Source organism: Megascapheus bottae, chromosome 21 (assembly GCF_031878675.1).
Source record: "Megascapheus bottae isolate mThoBot1 chromosome 21, mThoBot2.hap1, whole genome shotgun sequence".
In the NCBI taxonomy this organism is placed as follows: Eukaryota; Metazoa; Chordata; class Mammalia; order Rodentia; family Geomyidae; genus Megascapheus; species Megascapheus bottae.
Genome location: NC_143529.1, coordinates 24371587 through 24391865, shown reverse-complemented (window position 1 = coordinate 24391865; position 20279 = coordinate 24371587). Strand labels below are relative to the sequence as shown.

Here is a 20279-nt window from a genome sequence, read left to right as displayed (position 1 = left end):
ACCACTTATACCTAGATATTTCTGGTCCAAGAACCTCTCCTTCCCACTATAGTTGGGATGACTGATGTATACCACCACATCCAGCCTTTTCTGTTGAAATGGGTCATAAGATTTTTGCTTGGGCTGGCCTGGAATCATTATCCTCCTGATCTTAGCCTCGCCAGTAGCTAGGGTTATGGATATGAGCCACAATGCATAGCCATATTTAACTCTTTATCAGCTAGTACCAAAATGAAGCTATGTTTTTAATATAAGCTAAAAATCAAAATATGTTGTAATTCTTTTTCTTTCCTGCAGAACTAGGGTTTTGAACTCAGAGCTTTGCTCTTGCTAGGCAGATTCTCTACATTTTGAGTCCTACTTGGTCCTAGGGCTTGAATTCAGGGTCTGGCTTCTGTCCTCAAGCTTCTTTTGCTCAAGGCTAGCACTCTACCTCTTAAGCCACAATTCCACTTCTGGCTTTTTTTGGTAGTTGAGTAGAGATAAGGGTCTCATGGACTTTGTGCCCAGGCTGGCTTTGAACCACAATCCTCAAATCTCTGCCTCCTGAGTAGCTAGGATTACTGGCATGAGCCACTTAGACCCAACAAAAATTTCAAGTTTTGAAGTGGTGAACATGCAAGAAAACTTTTAAAATTCATAAAGCAATTATCCAATTAATATTCCATTAAAACAACATGTAGTTCAACTCCCGTGTTTTACACATGAGAAAGTCAAAGTCTAGAATTATTTGAGACATGTCTGAGGTCATACAGTTGAAGCTGAATACGTGTGCCTTGTTGAGACCAGAGAAACCTCTTGATAATGGAAGGGATCCCAAGTGCCTCCTGAGAGACAGAAAAGCACCCCCTTTTCTGAATGGACATGCACAGTTTGGAATCTAGGGCTTGAAGAAGCTATATAAAGTCTGAAGTAGAAAGTACCAGGTCAGGGGCCGGGAGTTTGGCCTAGTGGTAGAGTGCTTGCCTAGTATGCACGAAGACTGGGGTTCAATTCCTCCGTACCACATACATAGCAAAAAGCCAGAAGTGGTGCTGAGGCTCAAGTGGTAGAGTGCTAGCCTTGAGAAAGTCCAAGGACAGTGCTCAAGCCCTGAGCTCAAGCCCAGGACTGGCAAAAAAAAAAAAAAAAGAAAGAAAGAAAGAAAGTACCAGGTCATCTTAAATTTCTTGGTTCCTCAGTGAAGAGATACATTTAATCTGAGCTGAATCTAATCTCCTAACATTCTGTCTTCACTCCTCTCTGAACTTGAACTCTTACCCCTGGGGCTTTGGAATTCTGAAATGGACCTTGGAGAAGACAGAATTTTACTTTCCCTTACTCTGATATTCTGGAACATCAGGATAATATCCCAAAAGACCATTAAGTCTCAGAATAGAGCCCAGGTATCCTGACACCTCTTTTTTAGAGGCTACTGTCTCTTCAATCAGCCATAGAAAACTATTTTGTCAAATGCCAACCTTGGGACTTAGTTTTTTAATTTTTTTCTAATCCTGCTTCTATACATAAGCCACTGTTTTAAACACATAGCTGACATGTGGCTATTAGAACACCAGCAGTGACTCAGGGAACCAGACTGTTAGGGCTGGACTTTATTTCATGTAAAAGAAGCATGAAGATAAGGAACACTGGCTGATCTGCCAGTCATTTAGTGAGCTACAGAACCGGAACTAGAACCAAGAAGTCCATATAACCATCCCACAAGCCTGCTAAAATTTACAAAGAGCCTTTAAAAGAGTCTTCTTTAAGAAGCAGATTGAAGCAAGCCCAGGAATCAGTAAAGGACACTGCTACTTTCTCCCTCCTCCTGTGTCCTTCCAGATAGCTTTTCTTGCCACTTTCTTCCCTTTCCCCATCCCAGAGCTGACCTCATCCTTTTCCTTTCTTCTCAGCTTACTCTTCTTTCTCCCCATCCTCTCTGCTCACTTAGGCCAGGCTCTTCTTGCTCTCCTCTTCTCATCCTTCTCCTTATCCCTTTTTTTCCATCACTTCTTCCTGTCTCGTCCCTCTGTTATCACCACAAATTCCCAATAGCCATGATTCTCATCCCCTTTGAGTATTTTCAATTATGGTCCAGGATGGAGGACACTTGGGTTCAAACACTTGGTAGCGTATCTCTCTCAGCTTCACTTTTCCTTGTTTCCTAGGAGACTGAGTAAACAAAGTGCCCAGAGAATGCGATTAGTACCTAAGTGTTCTAGGACTTGTGTTTCTTCTAGTAGAAGAATGGCCACAACTAATGCAGTTGCAAGAAGAAACAAAGGGTTTGGGAGAGGGCACTGACCAGGGCAGAGAATATGAAAACGGAGAGTAAGAGAGATTTAGTCTTAAACATTAATTCCTAGACACATATATATGGAGATCTTGGAGGGTACAGATCATTACCTCTACAGTAAGGATGGGAAAATAGACACATAAAATAAGGTGGGAAGTAGCCTGGCACTGTAGAGCTAATTTTGGTCCTCAGCTTCCAAGTGACTTCATCATATCACCTAGAGATGGATTTTGGGAGTTGTCACCATTAGGGCAATGACATTCCAGTAGGATTCAGGTTGTTTTAATTTTCTCTAAGGGGCAGGAAGGAAAAGAATCCTCTCATCTATCTTCTTGCTTCTGAGAATTATGCCTAACATGGTTCATCTGAGGAGGACACAATGGCTTTGGTCACGTCATAGCCTTCAGAATGTTACAGCCTGAAGGCTCTTTTATAGCACATATAAGCCAGCGATTCATGGCTAAATGAATATCATCTGGAGAATGTCTTAAAATAAGGATTCCTTAGCCCACCCACAACTCTAAATGGTTAAGGATGGGCCTCAAGAATAAATAAATAAATAAATAAATATTTATTTTTGTGCAAGTCCTAGGATTTGAACTCAGGGCCCGGATGTTGTTCTTGAGTTATTTTGCTTAAGGTTAGTGCTTTACCGCTTGTGCCATAACCATGGTTTCAGCTGTTTTGGTAGCTTATTGGAGATAAGTATTTCATGGACTTTTTTTTTGCCAGGCCTGGGGCTTGAACTCAGGGCCTGGATGCTGTACCTGAGCTTCTTTTGCTCAAAGCTAGCACTTTACCACTTGATCCACAGAGCAACTTCCAGCTTTTTCTGTTTATATGATACTGAGGAATGGAACCCAGCTTCACACATGCTTAACAAGCACTCTACCATTAAGCCATATTCCCAGGCCTCACATCAATTTTTTTTGCTTAGCTTCAAACTCTGATCCCCAGATTTCAGCTTCCTGAATATCTAGGATTACAAATGTAAGCTACCACTGTCTAAGAATATTTATTTTTTTCCTTTTTATTGTTACCATAAAGGCAATTTACAGAGTGGTTACAGTTACATAAATCCAGTAAAAAGTACATTTCTTTTTGGGTAATATCACCCCCTTTCCCTTGCTCTCTCCCAGTTTTCCCCTCCTATCCCTAAGAATATTTATTTTCAACAAAATCACCTGGCATGAGGGCAAGTCTGAGAAAATTTCAACTCTTCTGTAACAGATCAGGAAGGTGTGGTCAAAAGTTCTATAGCACAGTAATGTGGTACACAGAAAAAACTGCCCAGTATATCAGTAAAGAACAAGACATAGAACTTGAACCCCACTCTCCCAGAAAGTCTCATAAAGGTTATCATGTGATAACTTTTACTAATTTGTTAATGAATGTAAATGAGCCTACTCTCTGTCTACTCTAGTTTCTTTTCTCTTTTGGCAGCAGGTCACCTCTGAAGAGTAGATAGGGCAGCACATTTGGTACTTCACAGCTAAGAAGTTCCTTTCATAAAGGAGTGAACCTGCTGGGTGCTGGTGGCTCATGCCTGTAATCCTAGCTACTCAGGAGGCTGAGATCTGAGGATCCTGGTTCAAAGCCAGCCCAGGCAGTTAAGTCTGTGAGACTTTTTATCTCCAATTAACCACCAAAAGGTCCAAAACAGAGCTCTGACTTAAGTGGTACAGAATTAGACTTGAATGAAAAAGCTCAGGGACAGTGTTCAGACCTTGAGTTCTGGACCAGCACAAAAACAGTGGTATGTGTGGGGGGAACTGTAAGAGCCAAAGAAGGAAACCCAATGAGTGAAAGAGAATAAATGGGACAGAATTAGGAGGAAGGAGCCCTGTCAAGTTGTAGGGGTAGGAAAAGGAGTCTAGGATATAATCTAACTAGGCTAGATAAGCATCTGGAGGTAGAGGGGGAGGATTAAGGATTTAGGCAAGAAGGACAGAACATGGACAGAGGCTGGCTGGAGCCTCCAGGCCCTTACCGTGGACAGGATAGTAGTCCTATGTTTGTGAGCTCTGTAGCTCTCTCTGCTCACGCTCAAGGCTCACCGACGTGGCTCCTTTTCTCTTTTGCACTCACTTGATTTCACTTCTACTGCAGTTTGGCTGCTGTGCTGGGCAGAGTTACAGCCAGAGGGAAGGAGTGAGGTGGGGAGAGGTGTTGAGTGCTTTCTTGAGTCCAGCCCATCTGACTCTTAAAGGCCCAGGACACTGGTCAACATGAGGAAGTAGTGGGGGGAGGGCAGCAGAAAAGGATGAAGGGGACAGATTGACCTGGAAAACTTCACTGGGGAAGAGAAGCTTAATTGTCTTACCTTAATGCACTTGCTCCTTATGCACACACTGACCCCAATCCTGTGGTAGCTCTCAGAGTGAAACCCCAGGAGTGTGTGAACTGCAGTGTTCCTTGAATCACTGCTTTTCATTCCAGTCCTATCTCTGCATGTAATACATCTAGCTTTGCCCTTGTTTCATCTGGCTGCTTTCCAATGTCTGTTTCCATCAGCCTGCTCTTGTTTCTGCACCCTGCCTTGCAAGATCCTTAGACTAACTCTGTAGAGATGGGAAAGGAGGAAGATAGGGAGAAAAGAGAGGAATGATTATAGAGTATGGAGTAACAGGATAGTATCAATGCATAATACAAGTATTTTTTCTTAGCTTTCTCCAGTTGAGCCTCACTTTTTTGCTGGCTATTTTGGAGAGGGAGTCAAATGGTCTTTGCTGTCCAGACTTGTTCCAAACTACCATCTTCAGGATCTAAGTAGCTAGATATTTGGTAAATATTTTTTTTGCCGGTCCTGGGCCTTGAACTCAGGGCCTGTCCTTGGGCTTTTTCAAGGCTAGCCCTCTACCACTGGAGCCACAGCACCATTTCCAGCTTTTTTCTATCTATGTGGTACTGGGGAATTGAACCCAGGTTTTCATGCATGCTAGGCAAGCACTCTTACCACTAGGCCAAACTCCAAGTCCTGCACTTGGTAAATATTGAAGGAATATGAGACAACTCCCCCCCCCACATTCCTTCTATAAGCATTTATACAGTATCAGGACATATTTACTGATTGAACAGGATCTTGCTATATAGCCCAGAATTGTCTTCTCTGATCTCCTGCTTCAGCCTCCTCAAGGCTGTAATTATAGCTGTACACTCCTACACCCTATCATAGGTGTATATTTACAGAGGTATGGGTATAGATGAAGTAGGATCATGTCATGTAAGAATTTAGCATAAAGAGCTGGGGGACAGACTAGAAAGACACTGAGAAAGGGAGATAATGAGTTATAAGGGTGAATGAGTAGGCAGATGACGTAGAAATTGAGATTAAAGAAAGGGTCCAAGGGGCCGGAAGTTTGGCCTAGTGGTAGAGTGCTTGCCTCTCGATACCACATCCATAGAAAAAGCCAGAACTGGTGCTGTGGCTCAAGTGGTAGAGCGCTAGCCTTGAGAAAGCTCAAGGATATAGTGCCCAGGTCCTGATTTCAAGCCCCAGGACTAGCAAAAAAAAAAAAAAAAGAAAAAGAAAAAGAAATGAAAAGTTCCAAATGAGGAGAGGATAAAGGTAAGGTACAAGCTTTATGTGCTCCCATACTTCACAATGAGAAACTTAGATCCAAGGAGATTTACACAATAACCCAGGTTCACATATGTTGGCACCAGAGACAACCATCCCCTTGCATACTTCTAAGCACTGGATACTGACAGCAGTCTACTTTTTTTTTTGCCAGTCCTGGGGCTTGAAGTCAGGGCCTGAGCACTGTTCTTGGGGTTTCTCAAGGCTAGAGCTCTACCACTTGAGCCACAGCACCACTTCTAGATTTTTAATTCTATGTATGTGGCACTAGAGGAATTGAACTCAGGTCTTCATGCATGCTAGGCAAGCACTCTACCACTAGGCCAAACTCCTGGCCCCAGAGCTTGACCTTTTTTAGACCAGTGGATGATGGTAAGGGAAGGGCACAGAGCACAGACACTGTACTTCTATGGGATCCCTTCTCAGGAGGTATATACTAATCCCAGGCACTGGGGAACTAGCTGTGGGAAATAATGTAATGTTATGTGCACTGAACCCTGTTGCCTCCTGGCTGCCCCAAATACTTCAGCTCTCTAATGTTCTGCCATTAGTGGCTATTTATAGTGTAAACTTTTAGTACCATTAAAATAATATCCTCCTAAGTGGGGACCATAAAAGTGAGGCTAGCAGTTACCTTTAGGAGAGAGGAGGTTGCTGGGATGGATGCAGCATTAGCTGGCTTGTGGGTAGCAGGCCAAGTTCTATTTCGAGTTTTCAATGCAATCAGGGGACTCCAGTGTATTGCAATATACTCTGCTATTTTTTTTTCTTTTTGTGTGGGTACTAGGGCTTGAACTTGGGACCTTGAGTTACACCTCCAGTCTGGCTTTTTTTTTTGTCAGTCCTGGGTCTTGAACTCAGGGTCTGGGCACTGTCCTGAGCTTCCTTTGCTCAAGGCTAGCACACTATCACTTGAGCCACAGCACCATTTCCAGCTTTTTCTGAGTTTAATAAACTCAGATGAGTGTCTCATGGACATTCCTGCCCAAGCTGGCTTCAAATTTGATTCTCAGATTTCGAACTCATGAATAGCTAGGATTTTAGGTATAAGCCACCAGCACCCAGATGGCTGTTTTTTGTTTTTAATCTTTTTTTTTTTTTTTTTGCTGGTTAGTTGGAACTAAGATTCTTGTAGACTTTCCTTCCTGGGCTCTTTTCAAACTCTGATCCTCAGATCTCAGCTTCCTGAGTTGCTAGGGTAACAAGTATAAGCCATAGGTCATATGATTCATAGTTTATTTTTACTGGTCTTGGGGCTTGAACTCAGGACCCAGGTGCTGTCCTTGAGTTTCTTTTTGCTAAAGACTAGTACTCTACCACTTGAGCCACAACTCCAAGTCTCAAGGACTTTTCTGCCCCGATCCTCTTATCTCAGTGTCCTGAATAATCATGATTACAGGTGTGAGCCACCAATTCCTGGCTGGCTTAGTTTCCTGATGACGTTTTCTCTTATGTTTTTCTTTCTTCTTTTTCTTTTCTTCTTCTTCCTTCTTCTCTTCCTTCCTAAGTGGGAGTTCTCCTTATGTTGTCCAGGTTGGTCTTGTAGACTCAAGCCATCCTCTCAATTTAGCTTCCAGAGAAGTTGGGACTTTGAGGATGTGTCACTATGCTTGGCTACAACTGGCAATTTTTGAAGACTTAATGGTTTTAAATATTATATTTAAGGTGACACACGTTCCTGACAGCGGGTTTTGATGGAGAAAGAGTACCAAGAGGGTAGACATTAAAACAGAAGCCATTCATGAAGAATAGGAGTAGAGGTACCAAAATATAAACTATGCTACCTTAAGATCTGAATGAGAGGCTGTCTCAGCCATGTTAGTCTTACTCTCTCATTTTCATTTGCCTGACATCATCACTCCCTTTTTCTCAGCTTCACCTTCGCATTCTCCCTCTTCTACATTACTCTCCTACTCATTCTTTTTCCCTTTTCAGCTCTCAGAGCTTGTATCTGAGCACGTATAATGAAACGAAGCAGTTAATTGTTTTGCTCTAATATAGTATTTCCATTTTATTTGATGAAATAACAGGATGAGAGACATATTAATCAACATTCCATTAGAATAGCAATTATTAGAATAAGAGTTTGATTTAGAGGGGTCAGGAACATAGTCTAGTGGTAGAGTGCATGCCTAACACATATGAAGCCCTGGGTTTGAGTTTTTGATACCACATACTCAGAAAAAAACTGGAAGTGGTGCTGTGGCTCAAGTGGCAGGGTGGTGGTCTGGAGCAAAAAGTGTCCAAGGACAATGCCCAGGCCCTGAGTTCAAGCCCCAGAACTGATGAAACAAAAACAAACACAAACAGAATGGAAATATTTCCTCCATAGTTGCCAAACATACCAAACAAATGGAAAGATTTAGGCATGCAGATGTCCTAAATATTCAGATGTATGGCAACAAATGAAATTTTCCTTAGTTATCCCATCCCTTTCGATCTCAATTCATTTAATGGATTATTGAATGGAAATTGTTGCATTTTAGTTTTTAAAAGTGAAGCCAAGCAAAATATCAACCGTGTTTTTACCTTTCTATTTTTTGCCAGTCCTGAGTTTCTTTTGCTCAAGGCTAGCATTCTACTACTTGAGCTCTTGAGGCAATAGCATCACTTGTGGCTTTTTCTGTTCATGTGGTGCTGAGGAATCAAACCCAGAGCATTACTATATGAGGCAAAAACTCTACTATTAAGCCACATTCCTAGCCCTGCACGTTTCTTTTAAAACTATAGTTCTATACTACTTGCCTCTTTCTGAGTCGCTATTGTCTTAATGCTGCCTAATCTCCAAATTCTAGGTGATCTGTGAGGAGTGTTATTGTTCTCTGGACTTTCTGGAAGAATGTAGATTTCAAATATTCTTGCCTGTGTCCTTTTGTTCGTTCACTTGTTTGTTTTGTTCAAGGCTGCCATCCCTCTACTGCTGGCTTTTTGCTGAATAATTGAAGAGTCACAAACCTTTCTGTCCAATGAACATTTTGTTGTTGTTTGGTAGTTCATAGGGCTTGAACTCTGGCCCTGGGCACTGTCCCTGATCTCTTTAGCTCAAGGCTAGCACTATACCATTTGAGCGAAAGTGCCACTTCCGCTTTTCTGGTGGGTAATTGGAGATAAGAGTCTCACGTACTTTTTGTGCCTGGGCTGGCTTTGAACCATGATCCTCTGAGCTCAGCCTCCTGAGTAGCTAGGATTATAGCTGTGAGTCACTGGCACCTGGCCCAGTGAACATTTCTGACAGGGCTGCCTTTGAACCATAATCTTCTGAGCTCAGTCTCCTATATATCTAAGATTATAGATGTGAGCCACCAACATCTGACAGATCTCTAATATTCTATTCCAGTATTGTCATCAATACACCTGTGTTCCTTAGCTCATGTATTCTGATTTGAGTGGGGACTTGAATACATCTAGTTCTCATGTGTGCTTGGAAGGCATGACATTGGAGAAAATGCTGGACTCTCATTAGATCCAGAGGAAACAGCAGAGCCACAGGCACAGAACTGTCCATCTGCTTTAGTAATTTCTTGTTCTGACCCTTCCCCCACTGCTGTCTATTATTAACAGATTCAGAAACCTGATCAGGGCCCCAGCGGCAGAAGGACTTTCTGGGAACTATGCCCGGGAAAGGCCAAGAAGCCCTAAAATAAAATAAAGAAGCAGCTGGCAGAGGAAGATGCAAAGATGGTACTCTCACTTTGTTGCCCAACCCTGCTTCTGACCTGTAGGAACAATGATATCTAAACATCTTTGCTTCTTAGGACATTTGAGTGGCAAAGTTCACAACGCATTCCCAAGTTCTACAAACTACTCAAACATCTGCAATAAAGCATCTTTTCAGTAGCCTAAGAGCCAACTCAAAATAATAGATTCCACATAACCTTAAATGAGCCGAGCGAGGTGGCTCACACCTGTAATCCCAGCTACTCAGGAAGCTGAGATTTGAGGATCACGGTTCAAAGCCAGCCTGGGCACTAAAGTCTGTGAGAGTCTTATCTCCAATTAACCACCAGAAAACTAGAAGTGGCGCTGTGGCTCAAGGAGTAGGGTGGTAGCCTTGAGCTGAAGAGCTCAGGGACAATGCCTAGGCCCAGAATTCAAGTCCCAAGACTGACAAAAACAAAATAAAACAAAACAGCATAAAAAAAAAACAAAACAAAACTCCTTAAATGTGAGAATAGGCTATATAACTAAAAAAAGAGAGAATACCCATTCCTCCATTCCAGCCAGTTCTGCTACTTTTCCCATTACATGGGGGTGGGAAGTAGGCAAGATAAACCAACAAGCAAAAAGCAGGTCCATGATGATAGATAAAAATATAAAGTGATATATAATACTCTGCAAGATGAAACTTCAAAAATCACAAAAGCAAAACATATGTACTAGTAAGTTATCTTAGAGTGGATTTTTTTTTTTGTCAGTCCTGGGCACTATCCTTGGATTTTCTCAAGGCTAGCACTCTACCCTTGAGCCACAGCACCACTTCCGGCTTTTTCTGTGAATGTGGTATGGAGGATTCGAACTCAGGGCTTCATACATGCTAGGCAAGCACTCTTACCACTAGGCCATGCTCCCGATCCCAGAATGATTTCAATGTGTGTGTGTGTGTGTGTGTGTGTGTGTGTGTGCGTGTGCGTGTGTGCACGTGCATGCACACATGCACGTACACCCTGGTACTGAGGCTTGAACTCTGGACTTTGCACTCTTGCTTTGTCACTCAAGGCTAACCTTCTACTTTCTGAGCCATAGCTTCACTTCTGAATTTTTGCTGATTAAATAGAGATTAGTCTCTTAGAGTCAGGCACTGGTGGCTCATGCCTGACTACTAAATCTAGCTACTCAGGAGACTGAGATCTGAGGATGATGGTTCAAAGCCAGCTCAGACAGTAAAGTCTGTGACTTTTTTTTTTTGGCCAGTCCTGGGCCTTGAACTTAGGGCCTGGGCACTGTCCTTGGGCTTTCTCAAGGCTAAAGCTCTACCACTTCAGCCACAACACCATTTCTGGCTGTTTTCTATGTATGTGGTACCAAGGAATTGAACCCTGGTCTTTGTGCATTCTTTGCAAGCACTGTACCACTAGGCTAAATTCCCGGGCTCTGTGAGACTCTTATCTCCAATTAACCACCAGAAAATCAGAAGTGGCACTGTGGCTCAAAGTGATAGAACACTAACTGAGAAAGTTTGGGGACAGTGTCCAGGCCCCAAGTCCAAGCCTGACAACAATAAAAGTCTCGTGGATTTGTCTACCATGCTGGCTTTGAGTTGAGATAATCAGATTTCAGCACCAGGAGCTGGTGGCTTACACCTGTAATCCTAGCTACTCATGAAGTTGAGATCTGAGGGTCATGGTTCAAAGACTGCCTGTGAGACTTTTGGTTGGTCATGGGGCTTGAACTCGGGCCTGGGCACTGTCCCTGAATTCTTCAGCTTAAGGCTACTGCCCTACCTGGGCATTGTCCCTTAGCTCTTCTAAGGTTTTTCTAATGGTAAATTGGAGATGACTCGGACTTTAGTGCCTGGGCTGGCTTTGAACCGTGATCCTCAGATCTTAACCCGAGTAGCCAGGATTACAGGCATGAGCCACTGAGTCCAGCTATCTTATCTCCAATTAATCACTCAAAAATGAAGTGGTGCTGTATCTCAAGTGGTAGAACACCACTAACCTTGAGCACAGAGGCCCAAGACCTGAGTTCAAGCCCACCCCATCAAAAAAAATTATAGGCAAGAGTTACCAGCACCTGGTTGATTTCAGTAACTTAGAGAGGTTTACACAGATTTTCTGAAAGGGTTTTGGGCTTTTGTTCAGCAAGTGTTGGGCTGTAGTTTCTTACCTGTCTTCCAAGTAGGTAGAAGTTGTGATCCACAGTACTTAGTGATATAGGACCTCAGATTTTGCCTGAACTCTCCTGAGCAATCTCAACATTTAGTAGGTCTAAGCAGGCAGCAGAATCCCAGGCTAGCCTGGGCTGTGTGGTTTTCTTCCTCCTTAGCCTCCCAAGTAGCTGGTACCTAAATTTGTCTACATGTATATCAGTTTGCTTCCCCATTTCCCTTATGATGTTCTTGATAGGTATTAAAGGCCAATTAATGTTGCTTCAAAAGCAAATTGTGTAATGCCTGGAGTCCCAGCTGCTCAAGGGGTAGAAGGGTTACACCCTGAAGCAAAGGTAATGGGATCTTATTACAAAAACTAAAAAATAGAGGTAGGGATCTAATTCAAGTGGTAGAGCAATTGTCTAGCAAAATAAAGCCCTCAAGTTCAATCCCTAGTAACATATATGTTGAATTGGGATCGAGTTTTTTTTCTATTCTGATATATTTTTTCTTGGTTAACTGCCAGTGGCTTTATCTGTTAACTGTTTTTTGGAGAACTTTTCATTTGTTTGCCAGTCATGGGGCCTGAACTCAGGGCCTGGGCTCCTTCCCTGAGTCTCTGTGCTCAAGGCTAGTGCTCTACTACTTGTGTCACAGCTCCTTCCCTGAGTCTCTGTGCTCAAGGCTAGTGCTCTACTACTTGTGTCACAGCATCACTTTCAGCTTACAATGTCTGTTAATTTTTTTTCAGTCATGGGACTTGAACTCTGAGCCTGGGCGCTGCCCCTGAGCTCTTCAGCTCAAGGTTACAGCCCTACCCCTTGAGCCACAGCACCCCCTACCACTTGAGCTACCACTTCTGGATTTTCTACGTATGTGGTACTGAGGAATTGAACCTGGGTCTTAGTGCACGTTAAGCAAGCACTTTACAACTGGGCCAAAATCCTGGCCCCTCTATTCTGCTTTTTGAATTTACTATTTTTTTTTCCTGTAAATGAAATGTGAGTCAGCCTATCTTTTGTAATATATGAAGTTAAAGTTATATATTTTTGTGTGAACAGATCTAGAAACTTTCCAGTTCCTTCTCCTAGCTTGAGTCCACTGTTTTTGTGCTGATACTGGGGCTTGAACTTAAGGCCTGTGCTCCTGGTTTTCTTGCTCATGGCTCCAACCTGGCATTTTGCTGGTTAATTGAAGATTGAGTCTTGAAGACCTTTCTGCCTGGACTTTTGTGTTTGTATGTTGCTACTGGAGTTAAACTCAAGGTCTGACACTGTCCCTTATTCTTTTCACTTAAGGTTAGCATTCGCCAAGGCTCTACTTTAGTCATTTCAAAGTCAACTGGAGAGGTCTTGTGGACTTTTATGCCTAGGCTGGCTTTGAACTGAGACCCTCAGATCCCAACCACCTGAGTAGCTAGGTGTGAGCCACTACTACCTGGCTATTAGGGCTGGCTTTGCTCTCCTATGTCTCAGCCTGTTGAGTAGCTACAAGGTGTGAACTACCAGCATCTGTCACTGGACCTTTTTTTTTTTTTTGGTGGGTCATGGGATTTGAACTCTGGGCCTGGGTGCTGTCCCTGAGCTCTTCAGCTCAAGGCTACTGCCCTACCCCTGAGCTACAACCCTACTTCCAGTTTTCTAGTGATTAATTGGAGGTTAAGAGTCTAATGTTCTTTAGTGTTCCAGCTGGCTTTGAACTGTGATCCTGAGATCTCAGTCTTCTGAGTAGCTAGGATTACAGGAATGAGCCATCTCACCCAGTTCATCACTAGAACTTTCTTGATGGTCCAGCAATGAAGAATTCCGGTAAATGCTTCAGGTGCAATTAAAAAACATGTATACTTCCAGTTAACAGTCATATATGTGAGGCTAGGTTTGATCACTGTATTATTCAAGCTTTCTGTCCCCCACCCTCTTTTGGGGGGGGGGGGTAGAAACAAGTTCCTTTTTCCTAGCCTTAGACCAACAGGAATAGTGAGCAGGTAAATCTCATGTATATAATAGTGAGGAGGAAGACATTCTCTGAAGGTTTCTGTTCCTTTTTTTGTCCTGCCCCACCACTGGAACAGCCACAGGTTCTCTAAGTCTCTTGGGGGTTGGGGGGGGGGGAAAGAAAGCTGGAAACAGGGTGGCTGTGTTCTGAGAACCAGGCCTGGGAAGAGCTCACAGGTCAAAGAATGTTCTCTAAGCTTTGAACTCCAAAGATGAAAAACTAAAGTCCATAATACATCATTTCTTCTCTTATCAGAATCTCCTATTGACTGGCACAAAAACCAGGAGTTGGGATGTCTTAGAAAAGATGCTTTAAAGCATGGTACCTACAGTTTTCATACATCAGGCACAGCCTTTAGACTCCTGAAGGACTCTGCTACAAAGGAATCACCACTGTCCTACTAACAGGGTAGTGCATGTAAGTAGAGTGCAGGAGGAGGCATGACAAGAACCTCCTGACCACAGGGTTTAGACACCTCTATCCTGACAGAACAAAACCTCTAGTTAGAAGGAAAAAAGTATTTTTACAAAACCAGAAGCATGTTTTATTTCAATCCTGTTGAGGGAGTGAAAAGGATGGAAAACACAAAATAAAGGGGAGGGGTCTCTATATAATACATATATCAGGACCAACTACAAGGACTACCCATTAACACCCCTCCCCCACCCACTCCTATGTGGGTTCCAAGGCCAGCTGAGAATCGATGGGCAAGAATTAAGACACCATTGGCACAGTAAGATGGCCAGTGCACCGAGAGGTGGAGAGAGAATCTTCCAGGGAGCAAGGCCCTGGGCCTCAGCTGTTTCCTCAGTAGAGGGGTAATGAGAAAACTTTGGCTCAGCAGGGAGGTGGCTGTTAAAAATCAGGTCAGCCTAGTTGGACCTGTCACATTAGGCTGAAGGAGTCAAGATGTCTATCCAGTCGATGCTCATTTCTGCTTTCTCTTCAGATGGAGAGCTGGCTTGGTTCTCCTCTTCATTTTGGAAGGCAAGGGAATAAGTGCTTATTCTATCCTTCTTACATCTAGCCTACTAAATTACTACTTTCTTGGCTCCAGAGACAGAAGCCAACTGACAAGGCCGACTCCCTTTCTGAAAATCGGCTTGAAAGAGCCCTTGGGTTGGCAAAACTGCCTCTGCAAGTTTATATGAGCTTGCCCCTTATAGCCCCTCCATACAGTTGTCAGGCATGTCTATAATTGTGTGAGATGTGCACGAAAGACTTAGGCCCTCTCTACAACTGAATCAGCAATTCCATCTTCAGAGGTGAGGACGAGAGAGAGAGCAGGTGCTAACAGGGGAAGGGTTGAACTGGAGTATAGTCAAGCCTGTAGAAAAGGGAGAGGAACTGTCTAATACAATACAAACAAGTGAAGAATATTTTAGTGACACCCCTGTAATTTCCACAGACAGAAAGAAAACACGTCAAAAGAAAACAAAGATTGAGTGAACAAGCAGAGTCAAGCCCTTCATCTTAAATTTGAATAAAATAAACTCAACTAATACTGCTTCGAGGATAATCATCAAGTGATGGTGCTATGGAAATTACCACTAACAGTGGGATCAGGAAAGTTTATCATCTTAATTCCATGTGCTGCCCTTTGAAAAGTCATTTGGGAAATACTTTGAGATTTTTGGATTGGAAGACCTTCCTTTACTCCTTGTGCCTTAATACAAATACCTTTTCAATAGTTGGATTAATTAAGACATATGTTGTCAGTTTAATAGGAGGGATGTGAAAAAAGGGAAAAGCACTAAGATTTGAAAAAAAGCTAGCAGCTAAAGCCAGAAACAAAGTTAGGGTCCTCATGGCGTCCAAGACTGAAAGTAGAATGGGAGAAGGGAAACAGGCAGAGGGTTCCTGCTGTCCTTTGGCTTTACATCTTTCCCCTGCCTCCCATCTCTCCCAGCAGCTCGATGCAGCTAATTGGCCTGCCAGAGGGGATATAATGCCCAGACCAACTTTTTTTTTTATTGAGCTTATGCAGCTAATAGACTTGTAAACAGTGCCAATTGACAAAGATTTGCTGAAAATTACAGCTTGTGTCCACTAAACACACCTCTCTCTAAGATTAAAACAAAACCAAAGTAAACAAATACTGAGAGAGAGAGAATTAAAGACACCATCTTGAGTCTTCCAGGAAGGCAAAGTAAAAAAAAAAAAAAAAAAAACGCCACATGGCTTGGTCCCAGGCGCTCACCATGCCTAGAGTCCTGCTGCTATAACCACTGTCTCTCCTCTCTACCAGTGGCTAGGTAGAGACTGAGGATCAGGGTCACCTTGGGCATGCTGCAAACACAGCATTTGCTGGTGTTGATTTCAGACTGCTGTGTCAGGAGCCCATTTCCTGGGAGTAGCAGAGGGAGCCCAGGTCCTCAAGGCAGCCTGACAGCAGCCTATACACCTCAGCAAGGGTATCTTGCCCCTTTTCTCCAGTGCGGTTCAATATTGAGGTTGTCTATTCCGGGTTGGCGATAAAACCTGAGCTGTTTTCCTTGTAGGATCCCCTTCCCTTCCCCAACTTGGGGGAGGAGTGGGAGGAGAAAGGGAAGGATCACTGAGGGGGTAGAGGGATACCCCGGGGATCGGTGACCTGGCCCTCTTGCAGGTTCTTCACCAGTTGTGCAAGCCAGCGTTTCGTGGTGGTGTCATCTTTTAGCACCTGGGCAAAGGTTGTGTCCTTCAGCTGGTCAGGGAGGCACTGCCTGAGTGCTTCACGTGCCCTACATCAGAAACAAACAAACCAACCAGGGAGACCAACAAATAAACCGACATTTGGGGGCTGGGAATGAGCCCCTTTCTTAGGCATACATACACAATATCCTGGGAATCTATCCTTCTATTAAGTTACATTAAGAAGTCATTAAAATTCTCCAAAGCTTCTATTAGGTTCAGAGATCTCTATGATCCTTAGTCCACAAGCATTTTCAGAAAGATGCCCCGATGCAAAATTTCATGTAAAAGAAAAGTGGAATAAAATCATTCAATACTATTTTAAACTGCTTCCTGATTTATTATAGTAAGCACCATCAAAAAATTCATTTTAGATTACATGGGTTATAATAAATGGAACATTAAAAAAATCAGTACAATAGCAGATAGGAGATTTCACTTATATATGATAAATCAATGGATTTTAACTCTAATCAATTTATTTCTTTGCAAATTGCTTCAGTTTTATACTATAAAATTTCTCTCTCTCTCTTCTCCTCCTCCCTCTCGCTGGTTGGTCATGGAGCCTCAACCCAGGCCCTGGGCACTGTCCCTGAGCTCTTTTGCTCATGACTAGCACTCAATACCCCTTAAGCCACAGTACCACTTCTGGTTTTGTGTTGGTTCACTGGAGTCTCAGGGCCTTTCCTGCCTGGGCTGGCTTTGATCCACAATCCTCAGACTTCAATCTCCCAAGTATCTAGTATTATAAGCGTGAGCTACCAGCACCAGGCTATTTTAAAATCTCAAGGGCTAGGAGTGTGGCCTAGTGGTAGAGTGCTCACCTAGGATGCACGAAGCTCTAGGTTTGATTCCCCGGATCCACATACACAGAAAAAGCCAGAAGTGGCGCTGTGACTCAAGTGGCAGAGTGCTAGCCTTGAGCAAAAAATGTCCAAGGACTATACCCAGGTTCTGAGTTCAAGACCCAGGATTGGCAAAAATAAATAAATAAATAAATAAAATAATGAGTAGTATAAACAAAAATATGGCAGCAGCATTATCACATAAACTTTAAAATATTCAGTTCCTTTGAAATCAAATCTGAAAAACTATAAAAAGTAGATGTTAACTATGTATAGGGCTATTCTACATAGTTATAGCTTAAACTAGGTATAATAAACACATTTCAAATTTTGGCAAAACCAGGAACCACTGAAGAATGGGACAAAATGGTAGAGCTATAATAACCTCACTGGCAGGATACTGAGTTCACATTAAATCAAGAGATTTTCATTCTTAGGAACACACACACAAAAAAAAACAACTCTATTATGTGGTTTGGCAGAATATGAACAAGTAGCTTTCAGCATAAATTATGGATTTACAAAGGTCAAACACTTCTAAAATGCATTATTCCTACAATGTATGATTTCTGGCAGAAAAATTAAGAACGTAGGGAAATAAAATAATTAGCTGAAAGACCTTACAGGAATCAGAAAATTGGAAATACAATTTAAGAGTCCTTTGGGCTGTGGTACTTTCTAAGAGATCTTTGAAAGTATACTTGTATTTCTGATCACTTAAGAGTAGCAACTGAAGCTCAAATCACATGAGTAATGTACAATAAATCTTCGCTTAGAATTGTCTACACTATAATCTTAGAGTAGGATAAAAAGTTACAGTGGAAAGATACAACTTTGGTAGGTTCTTAAACTTAGGACTACAGATACTGAAGGGTTTTTTTTTTTTTGGTACCAGACTGAAGTATTTTCTTTCCTGTCCTATGCTGAGGGCTGGGAGTTTGGCCTAGTGGTAGAGTGCTTTCCTAGCATGCATGAAGACCCAGGTTCAAATCCTTGCTACCACATATGTGAAAAAAAGCTGGAAGTGGTGCTGTGGCTCAAGAGGTAAAGCTCTAGCCTTGAAGAAGGACACTGCTCAGGTCGAGTTTAAACACCAGGACTGGCGCACATACACGTGTGCATACACAAACACCCGCACAAACACCCACAAGATGGATTTTTCAACTTTTAGCATATATATATGTATATATATATATACATATATATATATATATATATATATATATTTCCCGGAAGCCCCATAAATCCTTAAATGTTTACCTGGGATTATCTGAGAGTCGAAGGTAACATCTTACTACATGCTTCAGCAGACGGGCAGAAGGCTCTTTGGACAACTGCAGGACCATTTTACCCTGTTTTACCCCAAATGGGGAGGAAGGGGGGGGGGAACAAAAGAACCATAAAATAATTCTAATTGAGATCAGAATACTCAAGAATTTTATAGAAGGTTCCAAAGTTGTTAATTTTAGATAGACAACTAGAACGGCCCAATGCCAATTGCTAAGGGACTAAGCTATGTGATCAGAAGTTACAAAGAATACAAGAACTTACCAAGATCATGGCAACATGAGAGAAACGCTCATATGTCTGACATATATAAGCCAAACCAGTGTCATCTAAGAGGATCTTCTGGAGGATGAATGTGGCAACCTAGATGAAAAAGGAATCCTAAGAGTTGCTTATACTTTGTTAAATTATTTACTCACCTTCCCAAACATTATCATTTGATGACTGAGAGGTGTGTGTGTGTGTGTGTGTGTGTATCACATACTATTTTTTTAAACTACATGTGCACAGTGCCAAAAGCTATTAATCAACACTACTGCATTGAATATTATTATATGTGAAGGTTTATTCTAAAGGTTTTATGTACTATTTGATCTTTTTACAAAAAGAAAAAAATTCAGCTGGTTAAGAATTCATTGCATGTTCAAATACCAGAAAGCTGTAAGGTTCTGACAGCAAAATTCTCAGAAAGAAAAATAAAATAAATAACATCCTGATAGTTTACTTGTGGAGCAATATATGATTTCACAGAGAAAAGGCAGAAATTAGTGTTTAACCTGCTCTCTCATCTTTCTGTATTAAGACAGGGTCTTGATATATAGCTCATCCTAGCCTCAAACTATTTTTCCACTTCAGGCTCTGTAGCTTGAGGTTTTTTTTTTTTTTTTTTTTTGGTCAGTCCTAGGGCTTGAACTCAACTCAGAGCCTGGGATCTGTCCTTGGACACATTTTGCTCAAGGCTAGTGCTCTACTAGTTGAACCACAGCGCCACTTCTGGCTTTTTCTGTGTATGTGGTTCTGGGGAATCGAACCCAGAACTTTGATCATACTAGGCAAGCAGGCTACCACTAGGCCACACTACTGGCCCCTAGACTGAGTATTTGAGTGCGTGCGTGCGTGCGTGCGTGCGTGTGTGTGTGTTCATAGAGCTTGAACTCTGGGCCTGGGTGTTGTCTCTGAGCTCTTCAGTTCAAGGCTATTACCCTACCCCTTTGAGTCACAGTGCCATGTCTAGTTTTCTGGTGGTTAATTGGAGGTAAGAGTCTCATGGACTTTAGATCCTAGTGCCCAGGATGGCTTTGAACTGTGATCATCAGATCTCAGCCTTCTGAGTGGCTAGGATTACAGCCATGAGCCACCATGGCCAAGTTAGCCTGAGTTTTTTTCCTCTAGTTCTGGGGCTTCAACTCAGGGCCTGAGCACTGTCCTTGAGCTTTCTCAAGGCTAGAGCTATACTACCTGAGCCACAGCAGCACTTCTGGCTTTTTCTATGTATGTAGTACTGAGGAATAGAACTCGGGTCTTAGTGCTAGGCAGGCACTCCACCACTAGGCCAAACTTCTGGCCCAGCCTGAGTGGTTTTTTTTTTTTTTTTTTAAATTTTTTATTGTAATTAATAAAAGGGTTACATGATATTTGCCAGATAGAAGGTGCATTAATTCACATACATTGATACCCTTTCACATGTCTTGGTACCCATTATCCTCCCCCCCACCCCCTGTTTTTGTTTTTTTAAATGATTCTTTTATGAAGAATTTTTCTTCAAATGAGAAAAAATATCCATACCTGTTTCAAAAAGGAAAAAAAAAAAGCAGC

General features: G+C 42.4%; 2 protein-coding genes and 1 long non-coding RNA gene across 6 annotated transcripts in view; 1 reads left to right on the top strand and 2 right to left on the bottom strand.

Moving 5' to 3' along the window:
* The window catches only part of Plcd4 (phospholipase C delta 4), a 19587-nt gene extending 16968 nt beyond the window's left edge, over positions 1 to 2619 (bottom strand). The window contains exons 1-2 of one of the 2 annotated variants that reach the window (XM_090354817.1): positions 2386 to 2619; positions 1869 to 2151 (exon numbers count right to left, since the gene is read on the bottom strand). The gene's annotated coding sequence lies outside the window, so the exon portion shown is untranslated. The remainder of the gene's footprint in view (positions 1 to 1868; positions 2152 to 2385) is intronic. The other variant, XM_090354815.1, reaches the window with a different exon arrangement.
* LOC150048782 (uncharacterized) lies at positions 2248 to 15154 on the top strand. Its single transcript, XR_016539145.1, has 3 exons — positions 2248 to 2310; positions 13915 to 14076; positions 15068 to 15154. It is a non-coding gene; the product is annotated as an uncharacterized LOC150048782 (long non-coding RNA).
* Positions 14180 to 20279, bottom strand: part of Cnot9 (CCR4-NOT transcription complex subunit 9) — a 27618-nt gene continuing 21518 nt past the window's right edge. For 2 of the 3 annotated variants that reach the window (XM_090354818.1, XM_090354819.1), the window contains exons 6-8: positions 18729 to 18827; positions 18438 to 18529; positions 14180 to 16382 (exon numbers count right to left, since the gene is read on the bottom strand). In XM_090354818.1, coding sequence (XP_090210944.1) covers positions 16214 to 16382; positions 18438 to 18529; positions 18729 to 18827 — 360 coding nt within the window. In that variant the 3' untranslated portion in view covers positions 14180 to 16213. The remainder of the gene's footprint in view (positions 16383 to 18437; positions 18530 to 18728; positions 18828 to 20279) is intronic. The other variant, XM_090354820.1, reaches the window with a different exon arrangement.